Below are 23,559 nucleotides of genomic sequence, written 5' to 3'. Positions count from 1 at the left end.
CGGTTAAAACCTTTTAATACAGTTTTGAAGGACCATGAAAAAGACTTTAAATGTTGTTAAAATAATGTCATTATATCTGTTTTATAAATCTGTTTGTCTGTTTCCTTACATACTTTTTTTAAATGTTTTTATTTCACGTTTGCTATTTTCTCACACCAATAAAAACTAATATTTGAGCATATGTAGCCAGCAGATGGCAGCATTGTGCTAATGTGGGGCAAGTATGAGGCAGGGCCATTCTATCAGCCACATTCTATCATTGTGATTCTAATCCAGTTCTCAAACTTTTATTGTATTATTTGTTATTTCAAGGACCCCCATAACTCTCACAGACCTTGTAAGGTTCCATTTAGAAACTACTCAATGAACCCTGAGGGTCACTCACTGGACGTCTGGACCTCACTTTGAGAATCAGTTTTCTACAGTTAATTATAAGATCTTGGGTCTCAGGCACTGGCTTGTGCTTATATTATATTATTCTTAATTTCTTACTTATTCCAGCCATAATTTAGACACTCTCCATTTGCAACCCCAAGGAGGATCCCCTGGACCCCACTCTGAGAACCAATTTTTTACCATTCCTGAATTGCAATTGTTAAAATATGAATGGTGGTGAAGAAGAAAGAAGCTAAAAGAAAGAAAGAAAGAAAGAAAGAAAGAAAACAACACCAACATGCTGTAAAACTGAGTTTATTCTGGAATGTCTGTCTGGAAAGTTGTGTTGATTTGTTGGCCAAAGTTCTACCAGGTTCAAAATATTGTGCCACAATCAGGATTTATGTTCTCTGTTTATTGCATTATGACTTGCTTATTTATTTTTCATGTTTGTACTATGAAACTGAATCATACAGTATGCCACCTGTCAAAATTATTGATCTATTATAATTAGCTTACGTTCAAAATATTGATGCGAGTGTGAATGAATGAGGAGTTAAATGTACAAAACATTTTAGCCAAATGTTACACGCTCAGAGTAAAATTCACACTGAGGACTAAATATTGGCAGAAGAAAAACAAAGAGCAATACAAAATACACTTATGATGACTAGTGAATGACTACTGAGCAGTGCTTGAGAAACATAAGCCTACAGGTATACCTCCATGGGCTATATTTTATCTGAGGTAAATATGGCCACCTAGGCTACACAGTAATTTATTATCCATTTGTAATCTTGAGACTGCATAAATATACAAATAACTTTATTTTGTACAGTCTCAGAGTTAAAGTAATGGTGAGGATTTGCCTGTGTAAACTGTTTCAAGAGTGGCTACAAATGGAACGAATGGTCAATGATGGTGTTTCCATCATAATCACTGATAAAGTACTCCAAATATTCTATGGCAGGTTCTCTATTCTTAGTTCACACATCCACTAACACAATGATAGTCTCATGTAGACAGACAATTGGAGATCTCCGTCTACAATACTATGTCTGGTGGTGATATCTAAATTTAATTCAATTAAAAAAATTCAAAAATAAATAAAAGATCTCAAAATATTTAATGGGAAGGTTAAATTATGGTTGAAATCTAACCAAAGCTACTGCTTTCATGACTGTAATTTGGGAATGTTATTGCTTTTGTACTTGTTTATAGATTAGAGCTTCATACACGTTCTTTTGGTAATTGATATTATTGTATAGAAAGGCCTAAACAGGGATTGGGGTCGCAAATTAGCCTCAGCTATAAACCGGACCATATCATCAACACCTGCCCCTTATACAGACCACCCTCGGAAACAAGCCTCTTTGACCTGGGACCAGAGATGCGGGCGTGGCTCCACGACACCGAGTTGGACCAGGACCTCTGACGTTAAACGAAAGAAGAAGCTATAAACCCCATATACAATGCCGATTTCAAGATTTTATAACTTGCTACATTGTTTTTTGTATTGTCCCTGTCAAATAAACATATAAATAAAATAAAATAAATTACACTCGTGTGAAGTGAGGGGAGCTCTTATCATGATACATCATCACATTCCGGCCAATCACAATTGGTGTCTTCAATTGTATCCTTGTACGTACTTTGCATATCAAATCATCTCAATTCTGTGCTCAGCCAATCAAATCATGATCGAGAAAGTCAGCTAAGAAACCTACACCTGCTGCTTTGGAAACCAATCAGGTCATCGAATATGAAGGAAAAGTCAGTTCTGCAATGCAGTCATTTCTTAATTCTGAGGATTTTTTCCACCCTGTTTCAGCCACTACATTGAATTCATACAGGAGAATACCGGTATGTCACCATATCAGTATTTGATCAAATAGTTGCTCTGGCTTGTATGCACGTACGTCCTAACATAACTATTTCTATCAGTTTTCACAAAGTTACAATATGACTTATCTCTGTTTACATATTTCTTTATTCCCTTTTAATTGTACATACTTTTTTATTGTTTTATTATTTCACATTTGCTTTGGCTGTTTTGAGCATATGTAGCCAGCAGATGGTAGCATTGTGCTAATGTGGGGCAAGTGTGGGCAGTGAACATTATCATTGTGGTTCTAATCCAGTGGTTCTCAAACCCTTTTCAACATTTCTTTATTTCAAGGAACCACCTTGCAAGGGCCTATTTAGGACCCACCAAATGAACCCAGAGGGTCCCTGGACCCCACTTTGAGAACCACATAATCTATGGTTAATAAGTTCTTGGGTCTCAGGCCTACATTGAATTTATACAGGAGCATGTCAGCAGATGTATCAGTACACTAGGCAGAGATATTTGATCGTCTGGCTACGTGAGACTAGCAAAATGATGATGCACATATATGTATTCATTTTAATAAAAAAATGTACAAAAAAAAAGCACAACCACAAAAATATATTTTGCTTTCATATATATATATACAGTATATGTATATACATTTCTACTTTACTCCTAAGAACTATATAGACATCTCAAGTACAGACGGATGGAGACAACAGAGGCATTTTAGTGGCTAACCGTAAGATCGTTTGACATTAAGGCAGGACACCTCAACACTGTACACGTACAGGACACACTTCACACACGCAAATTCTACAGCTCCACAGAAGCTTATTACATCAGAGGTGGTCTGGTTTCTTATAGGCCATTCATCAATTCCTATTTGGAATCAATATTTTCTTTTTTCCTGGACACACATTTTAATAGGTAGATTTTGGCTCAGACTGAGGTGTATGGTTCTTTTCATCAATGATTGACCATATTCACACAGCCGGCCATTTTCCACTCTTTGGCGGGATTTATTCTCCTGATTGGATAAAATTGCTATCCTGACCTGAAAATGTGTTTCCTGTTGACTAAATAACTGGAGAGATGGTGGAGACCCAAAACAATGCTCAGAGCTGTGAGTCGCACCAGATAAAAGCGCCTGCTAAACGTCTAAATTGTAAATCGTAACCAAGTGTGACGTAAGAGACAAATAGCTGCCATGTGAATATGGTCAGTGAATGATATTGTCAACGGATGATCCCCTCGTTAGTTACACACTGTGTCAGCACTGTGTGTGAGAGCAGGAGGAATAGAGGTACAGTAAGATGAAACTGTCAATGAGGAGGACGCCATAGAAACACCTTTGGGTGTGGAGGCTCCGTGCCCTCTGGAAGCGTGTCAGCAACACAGCAAGTAGCAGGAAGAACGTGGCTATGTTCAGGATGAGGAACAGTCTAATGTAGGAGGCGGTGCTTGACGGGCCCTCGCTCCCAACGGTGGCTACCATGTGGACCTCCTTGAATTTGCGGCCCTTGACGAAACCCCCCTTTCTGTTTTTGCGGCCGTCGGCGTAATCCAAAAATGCCCGGGAGTCTCCATCTCCCGCCTCCTCCGGGTTCTCGTCGTAAACGCGCTTCGTAGTCCTCTGCCTCTCTTTCTTCTCACTCGCCTCTATCTGTGCAAAAATGTCAGGCATGCTCTCCGAGAGCTTCTCCCCAAGGTTCACCTTCTTGCCGCCTTTGCCCCTGCCCTGCTTCTTCGACATGGTGAACATCTTCTCAATGATTTCCTCCGTCTTCCGCTTGTCCGAGAACTGAAGCAGGCGTTCCGCGGTCTTGCGGAAGCTGGCCGAGTTGAGGACGCGGCCCAGGATGTGTCTCTCCATCTGCTGGAAGACGGGCTTGGCGTGCCCGAGGTTGTCCTCCACCACGTTGACGTATTCCTCCACCTCCTCGGGGGATCCGTCCGCCACTGCGGCCCCGGGTTTCTCGAACACAACCTTCTTCTGGTCCACCAGGACCATGGCGAACAGAGGCTTGCTGGTGACCTCGCCAGTCAGCAGGTAGATGGTGTAGGTGTGGTCCTTGGTGGCCAGGTAAATGTCCACTCTCTGGTTGTCGCCACGTAGGCTGAAGCTCTGCACGTCCACCCCTGGCCCGAAAAAGATGTATGCCGCCCTGGTGTGAGGGAATCTTAGTGGCATGGTCACATTCACGTAGTTGGAGCCGTTGTATGGGTACCCGCGAGGGTAGTTCCAGTACCCCAGCACTCCTTTGTCACTGAGGCCTGTGTCGTCCATCCAGAACATTTTATAAGGGTCTTTACCGTGTAAGACGAACGCCCCGTGTACGCCGTCCACCTTGGTGTCCTGGAACGGCAACTCTGTGTTGTGAAAAAAAGCACTCATGGCCCTGGTGGGACTGTCCGCGTCCAGCTGTATGTGGTCGACCAGCAGCAGCAGCTGGGGGTGGAGGAGCAAAAGGTTCCTCTGAAAGCTCTTAATCTTCAGGTCGGGACTGTAGGCGGACTGTCCCTCGCCTCGCACAAACACCATCCCCTGTCTCTCCATGGCAGCCTCCACCCGGCCCTGGGTGTCGGCCGCCAGGCCCACCTTGTACTTGAGCCACTTGGAATCACAGGCCTCCGTGACCTGGCCGGCCCAAGGACTGAAGCAGCTTCCAGAGGCAGCCGGGCCAAACATCACGCCATTGTTCAAGAAAGTGTATTTGGGTCCGTAGAGCGCCTCCGTGATGAAAGGCACGCCGTTGGGTGCAAAAGTGAAAGTGTTCTGGTCCGGGTGCTCGTGTCCCGCGTTGAAGTTTCTCCACCCTTTGATCCAGTCTTTATACTTGTTCCGATGAACGATGTCGAAAATGGCGCGTCCTCCGAGCTTCCCCGACTTGAAGGAGAGGAAGGAGTGGTTGGTGTCGGCGGGTAAAGCACTCCCATAGGTGACCACTCCCCAGTCTTCAAAGTGGTGCAGTCGAGATGTTCCAAAATCTGGGGGAGGCTTTGGGATCAGGCCTGGGTCATACCTACAGACGATAGTGATGGGGATGAGTTCATCATTTCACTTTAAATAAACCACACACACGCACGCACACGCACACACACACACACACACACACACACACACACACACACACACACACACACACACACACACACACACACAAACACGTGATTGTCTTATCATCTTTGACTTGCCCATTGATGAGCTCAAGCTCACAACGGTGAGCTTGTAGATCTGCTATTTTCACAATATTTATCAAAACTCAAACTTAATGTAATGGCTCAACTCCTACATTCCATGTGCTTGTCAGGGTGGGGGGGGGGTCCCCAGTTTACAGGAGAATTTCCGGGGTATCCGCTTTCTTACAGTAATATGACGATATCTATTAACCACTGGTGGGGAGAGAAAAAAACCCCACTTAATTAGATAACGCGACAATTATTATCTATCTCATCTTAAATCTGTCATCCATGATGTCGGTTATAAGTCCACAGAGTTTTGTCCCAAATGGGCTTCCGTCTAAGGCTAGCAAACGTTAGGGGCCTCCTCCCTGCTCAGAGTGCTAGAGGACTTTATCTTTAATATTTTTGCCTCTACCAGTGGTTAACGGATATATTATCGTCATATTACGGTAAGAAAACGGCTACCCAGGCACAAAGGCTTCTCCTTTAAATATGCTTATTTTGGGGGGCTGCCTTACCATATGAACTCTGTGTGGAGTGTACACCACCTCTGGCCTTTCCCCGCCTGCCCCGGCCCCTCTGTCACCCTGTTCTGGTGGATGAGGTCCGCTAGCCAGTTCCCACTGCCGTTCCTCATCACATAGCGGTCCAGGAAGACCAGCTGACTCTCTGGTCCATAGAACCAGTTGTAGTTGGAATCAGCGATGGCTACGGTCCTCTGGAACCCTGGTGAGAGGTTAGAGGTCCATGTAGATTATTTTACACTTTAAACACAGCGAGAGAGAGGAACGTCAATAGCGACTATTCATAAGGGTTTGTTGGAGTAATACTTGACATTGTTATGTCGAATGTCAGGTAAACATTACTTGACAGCTCACATGTTGATGTAAGGATTGGTATTTAAGCTGAGAAGATCAAATGTGATGAAAAACTCTGAACATGTAATACTAATACAGAAGAAAAGTCACTTTCTGTGTAGAATGACAATAACCCAGTAAGACCTGATAATGTCTTACTTACTTAATGTCTGAAAAACGTATGTTGCTTATCAGTGGTTCTCAAAACCTTTTCATGTCAAGGACCCACAAAATGATATGTATTTGGCCGTGGACGCCCAACTGAAAATATTTTGTTCCATGGAACCCCAGAAGCAAGGATTTGAGTAAAATAAAAAGAGTTTGTTTAAAAAAATATATATAATATACTAAGAATGGGCCAGGCATTTACTCTATTTACAAACAGTATACCATGCAAACGTTGAATAGAGGAAAGAAAGAAGCGCTGCCGTGGTCCTTTGTAGTTGTGAACTGAAAACAGGTGCTCATTGGCAAGGGTTCAAACATGAAAAGATAAAAAGGGGTCCAAGGGACTCTGTTCCAGTCAAGTGAAAAAAAGCCTTTATTTGTATGGCATGGCAAATATCATAAAAAATGGACCAACGCGTTTCGGCTACAAGCCTTCATCAGGGTCCCAAGTATACCATGCACTTTCTAATCATCTATGAGTACGCAAGTTCATTCAAGTTTCTTGCACTCTAGACAAGACAATTAAATTCTTACAAAATCTATGAAGAAATGTGAAAATGTCGATGAAGAAATGAGAGTAGTGTCTAGACAATGGATTAAATGCTAATTGCTAAAATTGTCATATTGCTTCCTCTTTGCAATAAAGTATTATCTCTGGGAGTCTGGAATTTTTACAGTTATGAAACCATTTTCCAATGTTCTGATCTCTATGCACACACACACACACGCACACGCACACGCATGCACATGCACACACACGCATGCACGCACGCACACACACACACACACACACACACACACACACACACACACACACACACACACACACACACACACACACCTAATGTAACTTTTGAGGTTAGATATAGGACAATCTGGGGTGCCCCCTCTGCCCTTGGCCTCCCCCTGACCTTCGGGCAGGTTCCCCAGGACAGGACAGCCAGCCCGGAGACAAATGGCAGAGACCACCACTGGGTCTCCCAGTGCAATCTTTGAATGGCATCCAAGAAATGTAATGACTGCACGCATGCATGCCCCGTGTCAGGGCAAGCAGCAGGATAATTTACTCTCTTAATAGGGGTGCGCTAAGGTGATTTTCACGCCCAATCTAACTCGGCCAATGGTTAACTTTGGCATGTAGCGGTGTGCTCTAAATTCTCTTCACAGCCATTCATAGCTAAGTCAACACTTTCTCACAGATTGTTGACTCTGGTTATATTTGTCTGCCAAAGATATATCTCTTTCGATCAAAAATGTATAACTCTGTGACATTTTAAATTTCACAACAGATCTGTCAAACTCATTTCATAATTTCTTGACGTGGAAATAAGAGTATCTGGCCATAGTAGATGAGGTGGTTCTATTTATTTTCACAACATGGTTCTGCAGGAGGCTAGCCATCTATGAGAGAGTTCTGTGTGTGTGTGTGTGCGTGCGTGCGCGTGCGTGCGTGTGCGTGTGTGTGTGTGTGTGTGTGTGCGTGCGTGTGCGCGCGTGTGCATGAGTGCATGCATGTACGCTCAAGACACAAGCTCAAGACACAAAGACACACATGCAAGCACGCACACACACACGCATGTATGTACGTACATGCATGCGTACATACATGTGTGCGTGCATGCTTGCTTGCATGTGTGTCTTGAGCTAATCTCACAAACCGCTTGAACGGCATACTTTGTATGCACAAAAAATTCCAGACTCCCAGAGATAATACTTTATTGCAAAGAGGAAGCAATATGACAATTTTAGCAATTAGCATTTAATCCATTGTCTAGACACTCATTTCTTCATAGACATTTTCACATTTCTTCATAGATTTTGTAAGAATTTAATTGTCTACTACAAATGCCAGTAGGATATAGAAGTACATCCACTAGTATTTTTTCACCTGTGTTTTGAAACATTGTACTTTCATTCATGGGAGTCAATGGAGCTCCGATCAGGCTGAAACCTTGTCCAAATGTGGAGTAGACAAGACAACTGATGTCATAGATAGATGACTCATGTCACAGGCTGGCCACGTAGTCCCAAATTAGTTGTTCTCAAGGCAGGGTCCGGTCACGGTGCCCACCAGGGTTCCAAATGGACCTGTACAGGTCTGTAGCTTTGTACAGTGTACAATATATTGGGGTCTCAGTCTCACAGATAAAATTCATATCAAATAGGGGTCCGTAGCTTAATGCCTATCAAACTGGGATTCCTTGAAATAACAAAATGTTGAGAATCACTGTCCTAGATGCATATTGGAACCACACTAATCCCATGATTTCATTAGTTTTGGAGGGGCAGCTAGCCCCTCCAATGCCTGGTTTTCGGAATTTATGTCATGTGGCAGCCAAGTCTATGGCTTTTTTAAATGTTTGTATAGAGCACTTTTTGCCTGTAATGTTTGTTTAGAGCACTTTATACAAACATTACCAGTCGCACCTTCACACGAGTGTGATCTTTTTTTGGGTACCTGGCAGGATGGTCCTGTAGAGGAAGGCGAAGTGCTTGAGGAGCCAGGGGTGGTCAAAGTGGCCGATGGAGAAGTGGCGTTGAGCCAGGAACATGTACTGGAATAGGGAGCGCGTGGTGTATGTCCCGTACGCCACGCCCTCGTACAGCGAGCCGTCCGTCACGTCCTGCAGCAGAACCATGGACTTCTCCATGATGGCGAGCACTTGCTTGGTCCACAGGTAGGCCTCCTGCAGGTAGCCTGGAACACAAGACACACACCCATTTAGACCTGAGGGCCATTCTACAAATGCCTTCTAAATCCTAACAGTTACAATACACATACTGAGGCCCCTAGTATTGCAGCACGAAAGTACAATCTTTCAAGAGGTTTAATGCAATGCAAGGTCTCTTTCACTTGGAGTTACGGTGTGAGCAAATCCTTACTAATCTAGGTATTTATAAGGCCCCTGATGGCAAAGAGGATTTGTAAGATCTCGGTTTTGTGTGAAAATGTGTATTAGTGTGTTTTTGGTACAGTGTTGTTTGTGTGTAACTTTTGAGTTTCATTGATGAAATAGCAACAAACAACTATTTTTTGTTAGCTAAGGAAAAAACTTTGAACAACTCCTTTCCATGTGCTATGTAGCCCTGGCTGATGGAAAGTGTGATGACTGCTGTAGTGTATAGTACTATGCAGTGTGTGTCCTTCTCTCCCTCTGCCCTGACTCTCTCTCTGTTTCTCACTGGATCACACACACACAGTTTACTATGAGAACAAGTGACCGCCACATAAACACTCCGGCCACACTTCATTGAGGAATCCCGGTGCCATCAATGGTGGCACCGGTACCCTCCCATCATGCATCTGAACACGGCCACTGTAAACAGTCAAATTGTCAGTGTTAATTTAACCACTTTCAATCTGATATCCCTATTTGGGGATTTTGGACCAGACTCCCAGAGATAATACTTTATTGCAAAGAGGAAGCAATATGACAATTTTAGCAATTAGCATTTAATCCATTGTCTAGAGTCACTACTCTCATTTCTTCATAGACATTTTCACATTTCTTCATAGATTTTGTAAGACTTAAAAATGCCCCTAAAATTAGCACATCGACAAGCTTGTAAATTAAAGTATACTGTGAAAAAGGGCCTAACTGGTTAACTCATTGTCTTGCATCAATTATTTTACACTCTCAGAGTTCAATTACCACTTTTCTTTTAGGATTTTACTGTGTAGCGGTCTGCGCCAGTGTTTGGTTTGCGCTCTGGGACTCCCAGTGCCCGACACAGAGCAGGTATTTACTAGCGTCAAACAAGAACCGCTGGCATACAAAGAGCAGCATTTTACACAAACAGCGCTTGTGTGGCACGCTTGTGGCACTCGCACTGCAGTTCCTCACTGAAAAGAAACACAGACTTTTCTGGTCATTTCCTCTTTAATTATAAGAGATAAGCCTGTAAGTACTAGTACAATAAGGAGGGTTGCATTTGCTGAGATGGATGGGGGGGGGGGGGGGGGGTCTGGGCACCGGTGGGAATATGTTTTATCCCTGCTTCTGGTCCGAGTTGTTTGTCGCGATCTCAAAAGTATGATATTTGTCTAGCAATTTCAACTTTATATGTCTAAAATTAGTGACTTTCTATGTCTCAGAAGTTTGAGTTAAAAAGAAGAAGATGTCAATTTTGGTCTTTTTAAAATAATATTCAGTAGCGCAAAAGCTCTATGTAAGGAATAAACCCAAGTACAAAGTGTTATTATACTACTACTAGTGTACATCTGTGAACACCCCTCTCAGCCATCACAGATGCTCTAGGAATCTGCTTACATGTTAGTATTCACCTAACTGGCTCAGCTCAGCTGATGCTGTTTGATCCACTGACTTCCCTCAATCACCAACATACCAAGTAACCACTTTGTAATGAGCACACGGATACACGTCGCCCACACTAAACGGAAAACGGCATACCAGACACCCTGCGTCACGTATGCTACATTAACAGTACGGTCTCAGCTCTAATTTCCTCTGTTCTCTCCACAGGCCTAATGATGTGGCTAGTTTCCCTAATGACTAACAGAGGGGATAATACTGCTGTCACACTGAGGCAGGCCTTCTAAGAAGCTTCTCCCATGCTGCTTATCCAGGGTGCCGCCTTTTGGAGACCCTGAACTCCCATCAGCACACATTAGCAGTCAGCACTTTGAGCGTAAAGGTACTGAGGCCTTCCAAATGACTCCTCAGAACACTGCTCTACCCCCGGTAGTCCAGAGGAATGTGAAAGGTCAGGAGGATTTTGTGTTTTCCACTAAAGCTCCTCTCCTCTTTTGCCTTCTGTCTCAAGTTTGGTCACGGATCAAAATGAGACATACCAAGATTTGTCGACCACTAGACTAGTTCGTTTGTAGAGCAAGCTTACTGTAGTAAACATGCTAAGCATTTTCCCTCCATAAATGTATAAGCTTTACCAACTAACTTGCAGAATATAGTGTTGCAATCTTTTTGAAAATAGAAGATCTACAAGCACACATGCGATGCGCCACTTTGTTAGCTTGTACATTGGCTATTTTTGCCACATGACACCGTCGTATGATTATCTGCTTATGTTATTAAGGCTTGAAATTACAGCACCTTCATTTCTGTAACTGCAGTAGGCTACAATTATTGGAAGTAAAATATATGGTAACTTAAGCAGCAAAGACAAATCTTCCTTCTATATGAATCATGTTTTTCAAGCTGTAACCAAATCTATTTTGCTTACTGACAATTTACACCCTAATTACAGAATGAGAAAACTATCATCAAAACTCTCTGTGATCACAGAAACAGCTTGCAAAATGTCTACTTAATATGCACCTTACACACATGCTGCAGTTAACAATAATATTCCTTAACCCCTCCTACACAATAGATAACATATTAGAAAATTGGAAAGAAAAGAAAAAAAAGGAAGTGAGTATTTTTTCTTTATTTTATTTTTTCTCATTTAAAAAGAAATGTCTGTAATTCAGTTAATTTACAACAACGTGTTGGGAAAGTTTGAGAGCAAGAGTGTCTGTCCTGTTGTCTTTGTTTTGTTTGTCTGTTTGTTCACATTTGTCATTGTTTAACTGTTTTTTGTTTATATCACTTAACCACTTGAACCCTATTCCCTATTCTGGACATTTGATAATAGGTGAACATTCAGTAAAAATGAGAGATCTTCAAGCTCACAAAGTGTCATGTCATGACTCATGATGCAACGTGTATAACTGCGAACCGTGCAAAGTGATTTGGTGGGAAAAAGGAGTGGACTTACCGGTCAATACAAGAATATGGTTTACAATAGAGGGCTTAATAACATCTCAAGTCTCTGTCAAGTGAATCATAATAATAATAAACAGGCTAGTCCTGTTTGTTATTTTTTTATGGTTATTTTTTCAGTGTGGGTGGTCAATGGGCTGATGTGACAGCGCAAGGAGTCAGGGTCAACGACAGATGATCTCAGGGGTGAACGGCACACAGTTATGTCCAATTACTGTCTCGACGAGAGCCTGACTGAAGCCAGATATCTGGGTCCAATGCCATTTGGTCCTAGACCACCGATTACCCATGTTTTTTATATTTTGTAAAGATAATTTGATATATATATGGAAATACCTATATGTTTCAAAAGATTTGATACAAAATTCCATTTGACAAATGAATAAAACTGGACTGAATTTGACCAATTTTGACCTATTCCAAAAATTTGCCAAGCTCAAGCTCAAATTGTGATGCGTTGAGCTTGGAGATCAGCTGTTTTTGAAAGTTATGTAAAACTTTAGAGAATGTCTGCGATGACAGCCCAAAATGGGGATGCCAGATTGAGAGTCATACTTCACTTTCCATATTTCCGTACCGGTGACGGCTTTCACACTCAATATCACTGCATTTTATATGAAAAACTGGGCTGGCCGTCTCTCGCCATTCATAGAGAGCAGCATTGTGTTTTATTTATTAATAAGGCCCTGTGTGGTACGTAGAATATTAGTCTTCAAGAGACAAGAAGATGGCCGCACGCACTGATCAATACTTTATTAAGTAAAATATAAAATGATTACTTTTTGGGTGTCCTTTAAAAGGGAGCTTGCTTTCAATGGTCTTCCCTGAATAAATAAAGGTCAATAAAAAAACGATTGGTACTTAAAATGTAGACACAACGGCTGCATTAATTGCCAATAGTGATATTACGGTCAGGCTCTACTGCACACAGCTATGTCCAATTAAAGCAGCCACCACATACGCAGCCACCACCTGCATCTGGAATGCAATTATCCTTTTAAGCTTATCTAGTTATCTGATCCTCTCTCTCCTAGTCTCCTTCCTTGTGGGGATTTCCATGAACTGAAGCCATATAGTCACACTTTGCTACATGATACAGTATGTACAGTAACACGTGCCTCATAATAACCACTTAAAGCTGTAATCCATCACAGTCTGTATGGTAGAGTATGTTAATACAATATAACCAGCACAACTGTGGTAGTTGGATGTGGTCTCCCTGTTCTTCGATTGAGAAATCTATATGCTGTGGAATTGCATGAATATCAAATTGCCCTGTGCATAAACATAACCCTAATGAATAAAAGTCTACTATGTTACCCAGTCATAAATGTCTACGGTGAAAGATAACTGCTGAAGAAGCTACAGTTCTGAAATGAAGCCACTGTTTATTCTATATTTGAGCTTTATGTGGCTAACGTCTCTATTCACGTCTCAGCAGAATAATATTTATGCGTAATGTCATACCCTGGCTAGAGAAACTAATGATAATAGTGCAGGCGAGTGACTTGCAGTTAAACCTCCAACAGTGTTAACCATTTAAACACTATCTATATTTCATTAACCGGGGGTCCCCTTGAGGTCTATACTTGGTCTCCTCTTTTTTCCCTCCATGTACCATTGTACCAATTATCTTTGTCGAAAATAGCCAATCTACAAGCTCACCATGTGTTGCGTTGCTATTTATTTCACCAAATGTTCGCCTATTTTAGCAGAATGTTCACCTACAATATCATCATGACATGCCCTGAACAGGGACATTCATGTGCTTAGACATGCCTAAGAGATGCATAACTATTGCTGCTAAACAAGTAGCACAAGTCCCAACATCTTTGAAGAAGCTATTTGTCACTCCCGTTCACCATAAAACGATCATTCCGGCATGATGCAGTATAATAAAAAAGCATGCATTTCCAACAAATAGAACCTGGCAAGAACTGGCCACACAACAATGTCCCTTTTCCAGGTAACCAAGACATTAATGGGCTGGAACAAACTCACTTTTTCCCTTGGCTTGAGAGACAAACAAGTTGAAATGAACCAAGGGAAAACAAGAGGGTGAGCCATAACTCTCCCTGAGTGTGCAGTCCAGTCTGGAACCTTCACGTTGTTCCTCTGTCCTCAACACTCCACAAAGCACAGCACAGCGATCCCCCAAAGGCCAGCTGTCCTTCAGCTCACGTCAACCTGGGTCTTTTGTACTCAAAGCTAAATCCCACCAGTAAACAAACCAAGCTGTGCTGGCGATCACCTCCTCATGGCCTGTTCTCCCGCCCCTCACACAAACTATTTCCATCAGGATATTGATGTTAAAAAAAAGAAAGAAAAAGAAAAAGGAGCTACGGTATTTCAAATAAACAGGAAATAATCATTGGCGCCTGCAGTATTGCAGTCCGACGCTCTCAAAAAGGAAATGCTGGAGTTAAAAATAGACACAGACAAAAAAAAGAAAATAAATAAATGCTTTAAAATCATGCGTCTCAGCTGGATAAACAATTACCAAGGATCAATATAAGGTAGACCAAAAGCCATGGGAGATAACCACAGGCAGACTGAACCTAAATCCTTATTAAGTCCCGTAAGACTTAGGCTTAAGAGTTGCATAACCATCTTTCATTCTGAGATATACTGTAGGTAGGACTTAAACCATTCACTGAAAATGCAAGGAAGCAGAGATTGTGATCAACAACATTGTCTGAGACAGCTCTCTGACACAAGTGTTAACCACTTAAAGGAGTAGTTCACCCCAAAAAATACTTATTTTCTATCAATTACACAGCCTTCTATGAAGCCTTTTATTTTTTCAGAATGTTCACCTATTTTCACCAATGTTTTGCCAATAGGCATGTCATAATAATGACATGCTCAGAATATGGACACTAGGGTTCATAAGTGCTTATTTAATTATTTGGTTCACTTAATTGTCATTGCACGGCGCTAGCACCCACCTTGAGTCATGTACACCAGGCTGCCAGTCAAGAGAGCCACACAGTTGGTGGGCTGGTGATTATGCAGGTACTGGAACCCCCAGCCACGTACGTAGGACTTCTCGTACATGAGGCGCGATGCGTTGCCAATCACCTGGAGGAAGCGTTCCTGTTGACCCTTGTTAAGGTACTCGTACAGGAAGTCATAGGCCGTCGCGAACCCAACTAAAGAATGTGCCAAGGGAACTTCATCCCAGGGAGCGTCTTTGACCAACCTGAAAGAGAAGGAGGGCAGTTGGATCAATTAAAAACGAAGATTTAATTCAATTTAATTATGATAACCAAGATTGTAGAAATAAACTGATATCTCAATATATAGAGAATGTGGTATGAATATTAAATATAAAACAGACATGAGTAACATTAAGTAAGAAGTAATAATCAGTACAGGAACAGCAGAACAAAATAAAGCTATTCAACAATTTGCCCGTAACATGCGGGACAATATCACGTCACGAAAAACTACTGCTGATAAACCTAAAGTCCAGTCCACACCAATGGGGAGTTGCATTGGTGTGGACTGGCCTTAAAATAGTTTTGTTGCAAGGTGTTGCGACTAGTTGGTGTGGTCTGGCCATAGCGCTTTAACATGTCTGTTCCCTTTGGTACAAAAACACAGATGCTAACTAAGTAGCATTTAAACCATGCATTTATTAAATCTACGTACACCAAGTCCTGCTGTTTAAAGAGCCATACAAAATTGTAGCTGGTGCAGAATGCGGCATGTAAGAATGCTGACTTCCTTGTATTTTTGCAAGTGCAAACTGTTGTAAAGCAATAAACGGTGTTTGTTGAAGGCTTTGAAGGTAATTATACAGAAATTAACTTCAGATGTGATGATGAGGCATCTAAAGGCTGTGTTTAAATAGCCATAAGTACCCTGGCCTTTACGTCTCGTCTCACCTCTAACTGTTATTCCCCGCACTACATCACCTTTTGTTGTACACAAACACAAATCAAGGTGCAGCCTAATGTGCAAACTGTGCTTACACATTATGTAGACTCTGCTTTCTCCTGCTAATGCCTTGTGAGTTATGATGTAAATACTAATTAAGCTCAAATATGTAGACTACTTTACATGCGGACTTCAGCCAACTTCAATCCAATTGATGTTGCTATTCATGATATTAATACATTTAGCACTGACAGTTATTTGATCACTACTACATTATATTATGACATGATCCCTGATTTACTATCATCCCTGATGAAGTCATAGTGATGTCATGAGACTTATGTCATGAGACATGGGCACAATATATGGAGGCTTTCCCCATGTATGGGGATTTTGAGTGACAAAAAATGCACAATTCTAATTGAGATTAAGTATGTTAACTATAATTACATTTACAGTCTCAATTCCAAACTTTCCCTGCTAACTGCCACCTTCCTTCCTTTGCATTTAACAGCCCCAATAAAGATACGCTCCTTGATGTAGCCAACGTGTCATTTCCATATGTCAACAAGCTGGGTGGTTCATTTGAAATTAGGCGCATTTCCTTTAAACAGGAATATATAATTATCAAAGAGGATAAAAAGAATCCTTACATTTTCCCATATCCACCCAAAACACGTCACACCACCTTAGATGCCAGACGTTGGTTGCTACATTAATCTCGTATGCACTGGAAAAGCAAGTCTGAGGTGAAATTCCACGTCACTGCAGCAGTGTATCATGAATTATGCCAAAGCACACACAATCTCACTTCTGTGTGTTTACACAGGAACTGTGTAAAAAAATGAACTGGGGACCTAGAATGCCACAAACTGGAGTTTTCCCCCGTCGGAATATGGTTACCCTCCACAAGTTGTCGGAGACATAATTGAAGGTCAGGGATACCACAGCAGCCTGAGTCCTGGAGCCACTATGGAGGAACCGTGCAAGGTTCAGTGACCATAATAAAAGTGTGGTGAAGGAGAGAAGTCACAGCGTGTTCTTTAAGACGTGAAAACACATGCTCAGTGGCTTCTCATTCCTCAGCTGTGGGGCAGACGTTGATATTGTGGAAAAAATGGTCTTGTAAATGGTGCTAATACCATGGTGTCTACAGTAGGCTATGTAAACCATGTAAACCCATAGAAATAATCCTTTGGGAAAAAAGTCCCTCTTAAAAGGGTGAAGGTTGCAGAACTGGGGAGTAAAACAGAGTTGGTGGAGTAAAACTCTCCGAAATTAGCTGCAGCTTTTAATAGCTGTGTGTCAGTGACCCCCTCAAGCATGATTTCTTTAGCATGAGAATGTGTATGCCTTTAAGGCTGTAACAGACAAAGTCAGGATGGACAAAGGAATGTGATCCTGTGATCCGATTCTTAGCCACTTGGCCGAATGTCCACCTATTTTCGACAAATTCCCAGAATAGGGAGGCTAGCATTCATGTTGTAAAAGTATCTCTTTGTTATTGCTATTGCTACTACAATGTGGAACGAGGAACCAAAACCATATAATTTTACTCATGTATGAGATGCACCAATAGAAATCTTGAATCTGTGCGAGCACTGCACACTCTCTAGACACAGTGCAAACATGATAGCTTTTAACTTAAGTCTTGATCTTAGATTTCTAGTTTAGACACTTGCATGGTATGTGACATAACTTCTGGCCCTGCTGCAAGAGATCAAAGCTGGGCATTGTGGGATATGCTATACTTGTTTTTCCATGGTGTTTAATGTTTGCTTGTGTCATTGTTGTTCTCTTTTAGATCTCACTATAAAGGAAATGAGACAGAGCACTTTCAGAAGACGATGACCATGGTGGTTCTTGGGGAAACAATACCAAGTCTCTCTCACACACACACACACACACACACACACGCACGCACGCACGCACAAACACACACACACACACACACACACACACACACACACACACACACACACACACACACACACACAGTCTCACACACACACACACACACACACACACACACACACACACACACACACACACACACACACACACACACACACACACACACACACACACACACACACACACACACACACACACACACGAAATATTCTGCATCTAGAGTCTCGATCTTAGATTTCTAGTGTAGACAGTCCCGTGACTTAACTACAGGCCCCGCAGCAAGAGATCAAAGCTGTGTTTCATGCTTGTGATATTCTATTTTGGCTGTTTAAGAGGGGGTTGTAGTTCTATCAGTCCTCTGAAGAGTTGCTGGACGTTTCTCACACTTATATCTTTTGTCAGATTGGGACAGTTGACTGGCGTCCTGGCATAACCGCTAGCTTCCGCTACACTGTCCTGTAACGAAAGGTTCACAGGTTCGACCCGAAAGCTGCCAAATGTGAACACACCAGCATTCATCACTGTCAGACGGTCCTCCAGAGCGAGATGCTGAACCACTTTCTCATGTGTTCTAAGACACATGAAAGGACCCCCGGGGGTCCTTGGGGGGTTCCAGGGGCCCCCGGCTAAATGATTGATAGTTAGGAAACACATGGAAACTTAATAGGGTCTGTAACTCAGAGAATGTACATTACAAATGTCACCAAATGCACCCTTACTGTGTACAGTCTCTGAGTTAAAGGTAGTACGGTAAGGTAAGTGATATTCCTTAGTTAAAATAAGTGTTAAATAACTATATGATAGATTGATAGTATTGTTTGTTCAGTTATTTTTATCCAATCAGGACAGAGAACTCATGCAGGATAGAGGATACACAAGTGTAATTGGAAGTGATGACACAACAAATTGAACTGGAACAATATAAAATTGAAGCTGATAAATGGGTACTACTGATCTCTCCCGAGAGTAGAGTACCCACAGGTTTTCTGTTTTTTTAAAAGGACTGGGAGGACCCCTGTTCTTGAACAAACACTATAGCAAATTAGCAATGCATACTATCAGAATATAGTGCTTTAACATTTCGACATTTCAAAAAGTATTTATATAAACTTTTAAGCGTCGTACGAAGCCAACTCGAGTCGTGACAAATCATGACAACACACACCATATTTTGGACCAAACAAATAATTACAAAGAAGAAAAACAACAAAGAAAGTGTTGTAACCTGCCGTTTTTTTCTACTTTCTAATTCTTTGTTTGGCCCAAAACTGCGACGCTCTATACCTTTAAATGAACACCAGATTTGACTGCGTAGCTTGAGATCTGTGACTTAATCCATATCAAACTGGGGGCCGCCTTGAAATGAAAACGTTTGAGAATCACTGCTCTCTAAGCAGTCGCACAGCTTAACACCGAAAACGTAAAATGCAAATATAATGACATTAGCCGCCAGAGTCCTCTGGGATCCCTCCCTGGTCAGATAAACTGTGGTCGCAAACCCCAGATGGGCGCCATCACAGAGCCGTGAGCCACTCCAGCTCACATCTGAACATTTCATTTCCTTTTAACAGGGTCATGTTCAGGAATGAATTTGAACAGCTGTTATACATATTTCCTGGACCACAGGACCACAATGCGCTACCCCTGCCCCTCCCCTCCACTCTTGTGCTGCAGCAGCCACACAGAAAAATGATAATGCATTGAAAGGCACAGCGATTGGCTAGGAGGAGGGATCGACATTGGATAGCCAGTGGATGAACATGTGCGTAGGAGGGCTGCTGATATCAGAGAGTTCCATCTTTATGCCTCATTACGATTTCTAATATTCATTGTGATGAGAAAAACATATGGCCATTTTTCCACACCTGAGAGTGATAATATGGAAAATACATCAACTGAAAAATACACTTCTTGGAAAGGATGCTTAATATTAAAGATGAGCGGATATAAAGGAAGTTTGCAAGCTGACGCCTATGCATATACATACATAGTTCACTCCCACTACTAGACCAGGAAATGTGGCTCGTTTGCCCAGGCTTTTCGTTTTCTTGTGAAAAACTAAACGCCTGCGGTCTCAGAGGCTAGTTGAAAATAAATGACAATTTTGAAAATGTACCAACTAGGCTGAGCCGCCATCCTCTCCATGTAGTCCCGGGCGAGGTCCAGCGCCCCGGCGCGGTGCGGATACAGCAGGCAGAACATGGACAGCACCCCCAGGTTGTTGCCGTACACCTCGTTCCAGCGGGCGCTGAACTCGGCGGGGCTCCAGGGGGGCAGGTACTCCTCGGGGCGCTCCAGCATGGTCTCGCCGGCCTCACGGATCCTCCGGGCCATGTCCCGGTGCGTACCGGCCGCCGCCGCCTGCAGCTCCTCCACGTAGGGGGGTTGTCACAGTTATTACAGGATGATCATCTAGTCGCAATTATTTTCCATGATCGCAATTATTTTTGTCATAACCGTGTCCATGTTGAAAAAAAAAACAGATCTACAAGCTTACAACTTTAAAAAGAAAATAGCGGAAATAGCTGATCTACAAGCTTACAACGTGTCAGCTTGTAGATCAGCTATATTCGCAATTTTTTAAGTATAACATTTATAAAAATGGCAGTAATTTCTTTGTATATTTCAGTTATCTGGCCATCCGTACTTTATTGGAAAAAATCATGGGAGCTATGCACAAAAACTAATTTCACCCACTTATTTACTTGGAAAACTGTGATGTGTTGACAATAAAGTTGATTCTGATTCTGATCTGTTATCTGAAGCCTAAAAGCCAAACAGAAATCTAATTTCTATTCATAATGTTCCAATTTCCAATGCCAAAAGCACAATGAAACCGTTAAATCGCAGTCATTTGTGTGACAATATTAACCGTCGCCTAAAATGTGCAACGGTGACAGTCCTTACCTCCACGTCCGCCGGGCCGAAGTACAGCATGGGGTGTTGGCCGTCGTAGTTCCCTCCCATGAAGGGGATGCCCCCGCTGGGGTCCACCTCCTCCTCCTCCCCCCCCACCGCCGCCGTCGCTGCCGCCGCCCCCCGCGGCAGCAGCAGGGGCCACAGCAGCGTTATGAAGAACACCGTGGGAGCCCCGCGGGTGTGGGTCCTCATAGTAACATCAGAAGGGAGGGGACCGTGGCATCGCCCAAAAGCAGCTCAGCTGGAGGAGGAGGGATGGAGGGGGGAGAGGGGGGGGATTTGAGTAAGCCGGCCCATATTCTCCACAGCGTTTTTGTTACAAAGAGCCGCATTCCTAGAATAATTAGATACAGCTGTAGTCCTGATCATTTCTGACTTTACCCCTACAGTTCCAGACAGTTTACTGAGCACTGAGCAGCACAAACATGAGAACTTATACCAGACAAATCACTGAAAAGTCTCCAATATAGCAGGCCAGGCACTCAGGCAGCATCTTGTACTGTACTGCAGCTCTGCCAGCGGACTGACTTATACAGCTTTGAATGATTTATATTGTAAATCTTCATCACATTACATTTTCTATTGTTACCAAGGAGTGTGTACTTAGCCAAATGTACATTCTGCTTATCTCTCTTCATGTACTATCTTTCTGTAGCCTATAATATATATTCTATGGCATCAACTAAATGTCCAAATACATATAAACACAACTCTTGGCAACTATGATACTACATTACTGTCTGCTCTGTTTTTGACCAAACAGACTGTCTTGCCTTGCACACCCAGATGGCCAGACATATATTGTTGTCCTCAGCACTGTGGAGGTAATAAATGGCCCATTACTAAAGTAACATTAGTCTGGTCTGCTAAGTTATTGGAGACAGTCTTTAAAAGAAAATGCTGTGCTTTACAGAAAGACAAGAGCTAACCTTCATCACCACTCCGAACACAAGAGTAAATTCCATGACCTTAGTGGAGTTCTTGGCAATTGCGTGGTGGAAAACCATTTGGTAGTGATTTAAAAGTTGTCTAGACTGAAGTCCATTTTTATGGCATGAGTTGTCCTGGGTTTATTGTGTAACTTTTTATTAATGCCGGATAAACAAGAGCAATCTCATCTCAGGAAATCATCTATTACTTTCAGACCACAAGTTGACTTGATGCTGACATTTGACCTTCTGAGGCGAGACATTCCTGCCTGAGGGCACTGTGGTGCACAGGAGGATAGTGGACCTTTGGCCAGAAAGAGCTGGTCAGGAAAAGTACAGAGCTCATGTATGTCACTGGCCAGCAGAGACTGTAGTAGCAGCAGCAGCCCAGCAGCCCATGATAGGCTGCCCCCATTTTTCACACACTGAGCCCATAACTCTTCAGAGAGTGGGATGGTTCATAGGCTTACTTTCCGTTGAATAACGTAGTCACGAAGACAACCTATTGCCCTTGTGTTCACTAAATCAACAAAAATAGATAGGCTACAAACAAATACAGGAGTAGCCTAGATCATTTAGATCAGCTGCACTTCTGGGGGGCTCCTGCAAGGCCCCCAGAATGACAGTATGATCCACACTGCAGGCACAGGCCTCATTTTCGACCACGGATGGGTATAATACAGAGGGGTATAATATTAAAACACTTACTGTAAGCCTAGCATTTTAACTGTGAGAACGGTCTCGTAGTGAGCAGTGGGCTGACCTAAATAGCGTTTTCCATGTCAACCACCAAACGGTTTTATTGGTACCACGTACTACTACCCACATAACATATGGCACACAAGTGCGCGCGCGCACACACACACACACACACACACACACACACACACACACACACACACCTACTGTACTGTTGTGCTGCCTGCGGGTGCCCGAGTCCTGTCTGCCCATCGCTCGCGCTTGGCACGGTGGCACCGAATCTTGGGTCAGACTTTTTTGATTTATTTTTTAATAAAAGCGGTTTTAGGACTTTCTTTTCTCATTTATTTTTAGACCAGCACATTAGGCAGTCAGCTGTCGCTAGACGTTTAAAACCTGTGTGAAAACACCGTTTGTTCTCTTTTGTTTTGCCAATTACCGACTATCGATCAGCTGAATACATGCACAAAAGCAGCCTTGTTCTTGTCTATCACGAAAGGCGTACCGCAATGAAGGAGTAAAACATATATCCGTTTGCTTTACCTGTCAAAACCGGCAGTCACGAATTGGTATTCCAGTCGTCACACGACGAGTCATTTCTGCGATCCACAAAAGTAACTTTTGCAACTTATATCGGGAATATATAATGTATTGAAAAACGTCTTTCTTTTTTTGAAGGAGCGAAACGAAGTTTCAGTGCGCAGGAAAAGAATGCGAGTGTGGAGTGAGCGTCATGCTGGCGAATGAGGAGGGGCAGAACTGGGGAAAGTGGCTTAAAGGAGACCTAATAAATTAAGTGGCTGCCCTCCCACAAGCTTCCCAGGTACTCCTTCTAAAAGCAGTGACCAGTGAGCAGTCAGTGGTTCTCAAACTTTTACGTTTCAAGGACGCCACTTAACTCTGACAGTATGGAACCAATTAACCAAATGAACCCGTATATTGAGAGTTACAGACTTGTATGAAAGGGTAAATATAAAAAACCCTCATGGAACCAGGAGCCCTGAGAGTCTCTGCTTGGACCCCACTTTGAGAACCACTTGAAGGCAATGTGCTGC

The 23,559-nt window shown here is 42.6% G+C and overlaps 1 protein-coding gene across 5 annotated transcripts; it reads right to left on the bottom strand.

Annotated features, from left to right (window-relative positions):
* Positions 1–265: 265 nt before the first annotated feature.
* Positions 266–23,235, bottom strand: dse (dermatan sulfate epimerase). Of its 5 annotated transcripts, none has more exons than XR_014570762.1 (8): positions 23,048–23,235; positions 20,865–21,117; positions 20,074–20,327; positions 15,110–15,363; positions 8,876–9,115; positions 5,911–6,118; positions 2,631–5,232; positions 266–278 (listed from the first exon to the last, which is right to left on the bottom strand). XR_014570762.1 is itself a non-coding variant. In XM_083790328.1 (8 exons), the coding sequence occupies exons 3-8, from the start codon at positions 21,066–21,068 to the stop codon at positions 3,480–3,482; spliced, it is 2,913 nt and encodes a 970-aa protein (XP_083646454.1). In that variant the 5' UTR covers positions 21,069–21,117; positions 22,708–22,785; positions 23,048–23,235; the 3' UTR covers positions 715–3,479. The 5 variants fall into 5 exon arrangements, 4 of the variants coding, with proteins under 4 accessions (XP_083646454.1, XP_083646453.1, XP_083646455.1 ...); XM_083790328.1 differs by lacking the exon at positions 266–278 and adding an exon at positions 22,708–22,785 and having other exon boundaries at positions 715–5,232; XM_083790327.1 differs by lacking the exon at positions 266–278 and having other exon boundaries at positions 715–5,232.
* Positions 23,236–23,559: the final 324 nt, after the last annotated feature.

The sequence above is a fragment of the Protomyctophum parallelum genome, assembly GCF_964188405.1.
Source record: "Protomyctophum parallelum genome assembly, chromosome: 19".
Lineage (NCBI taxonomy): Eukaryota > Metazoa > Chordata > Actinopteri > Myctophiformes > Myctophidae > Protomyctophum > Protomyctophum parallelum.
The sequence above is the reverse complement of the archived record's forward strand: the minus strand, read 5'-3'. Positions and strand labels throughout refer to the sequence as shown.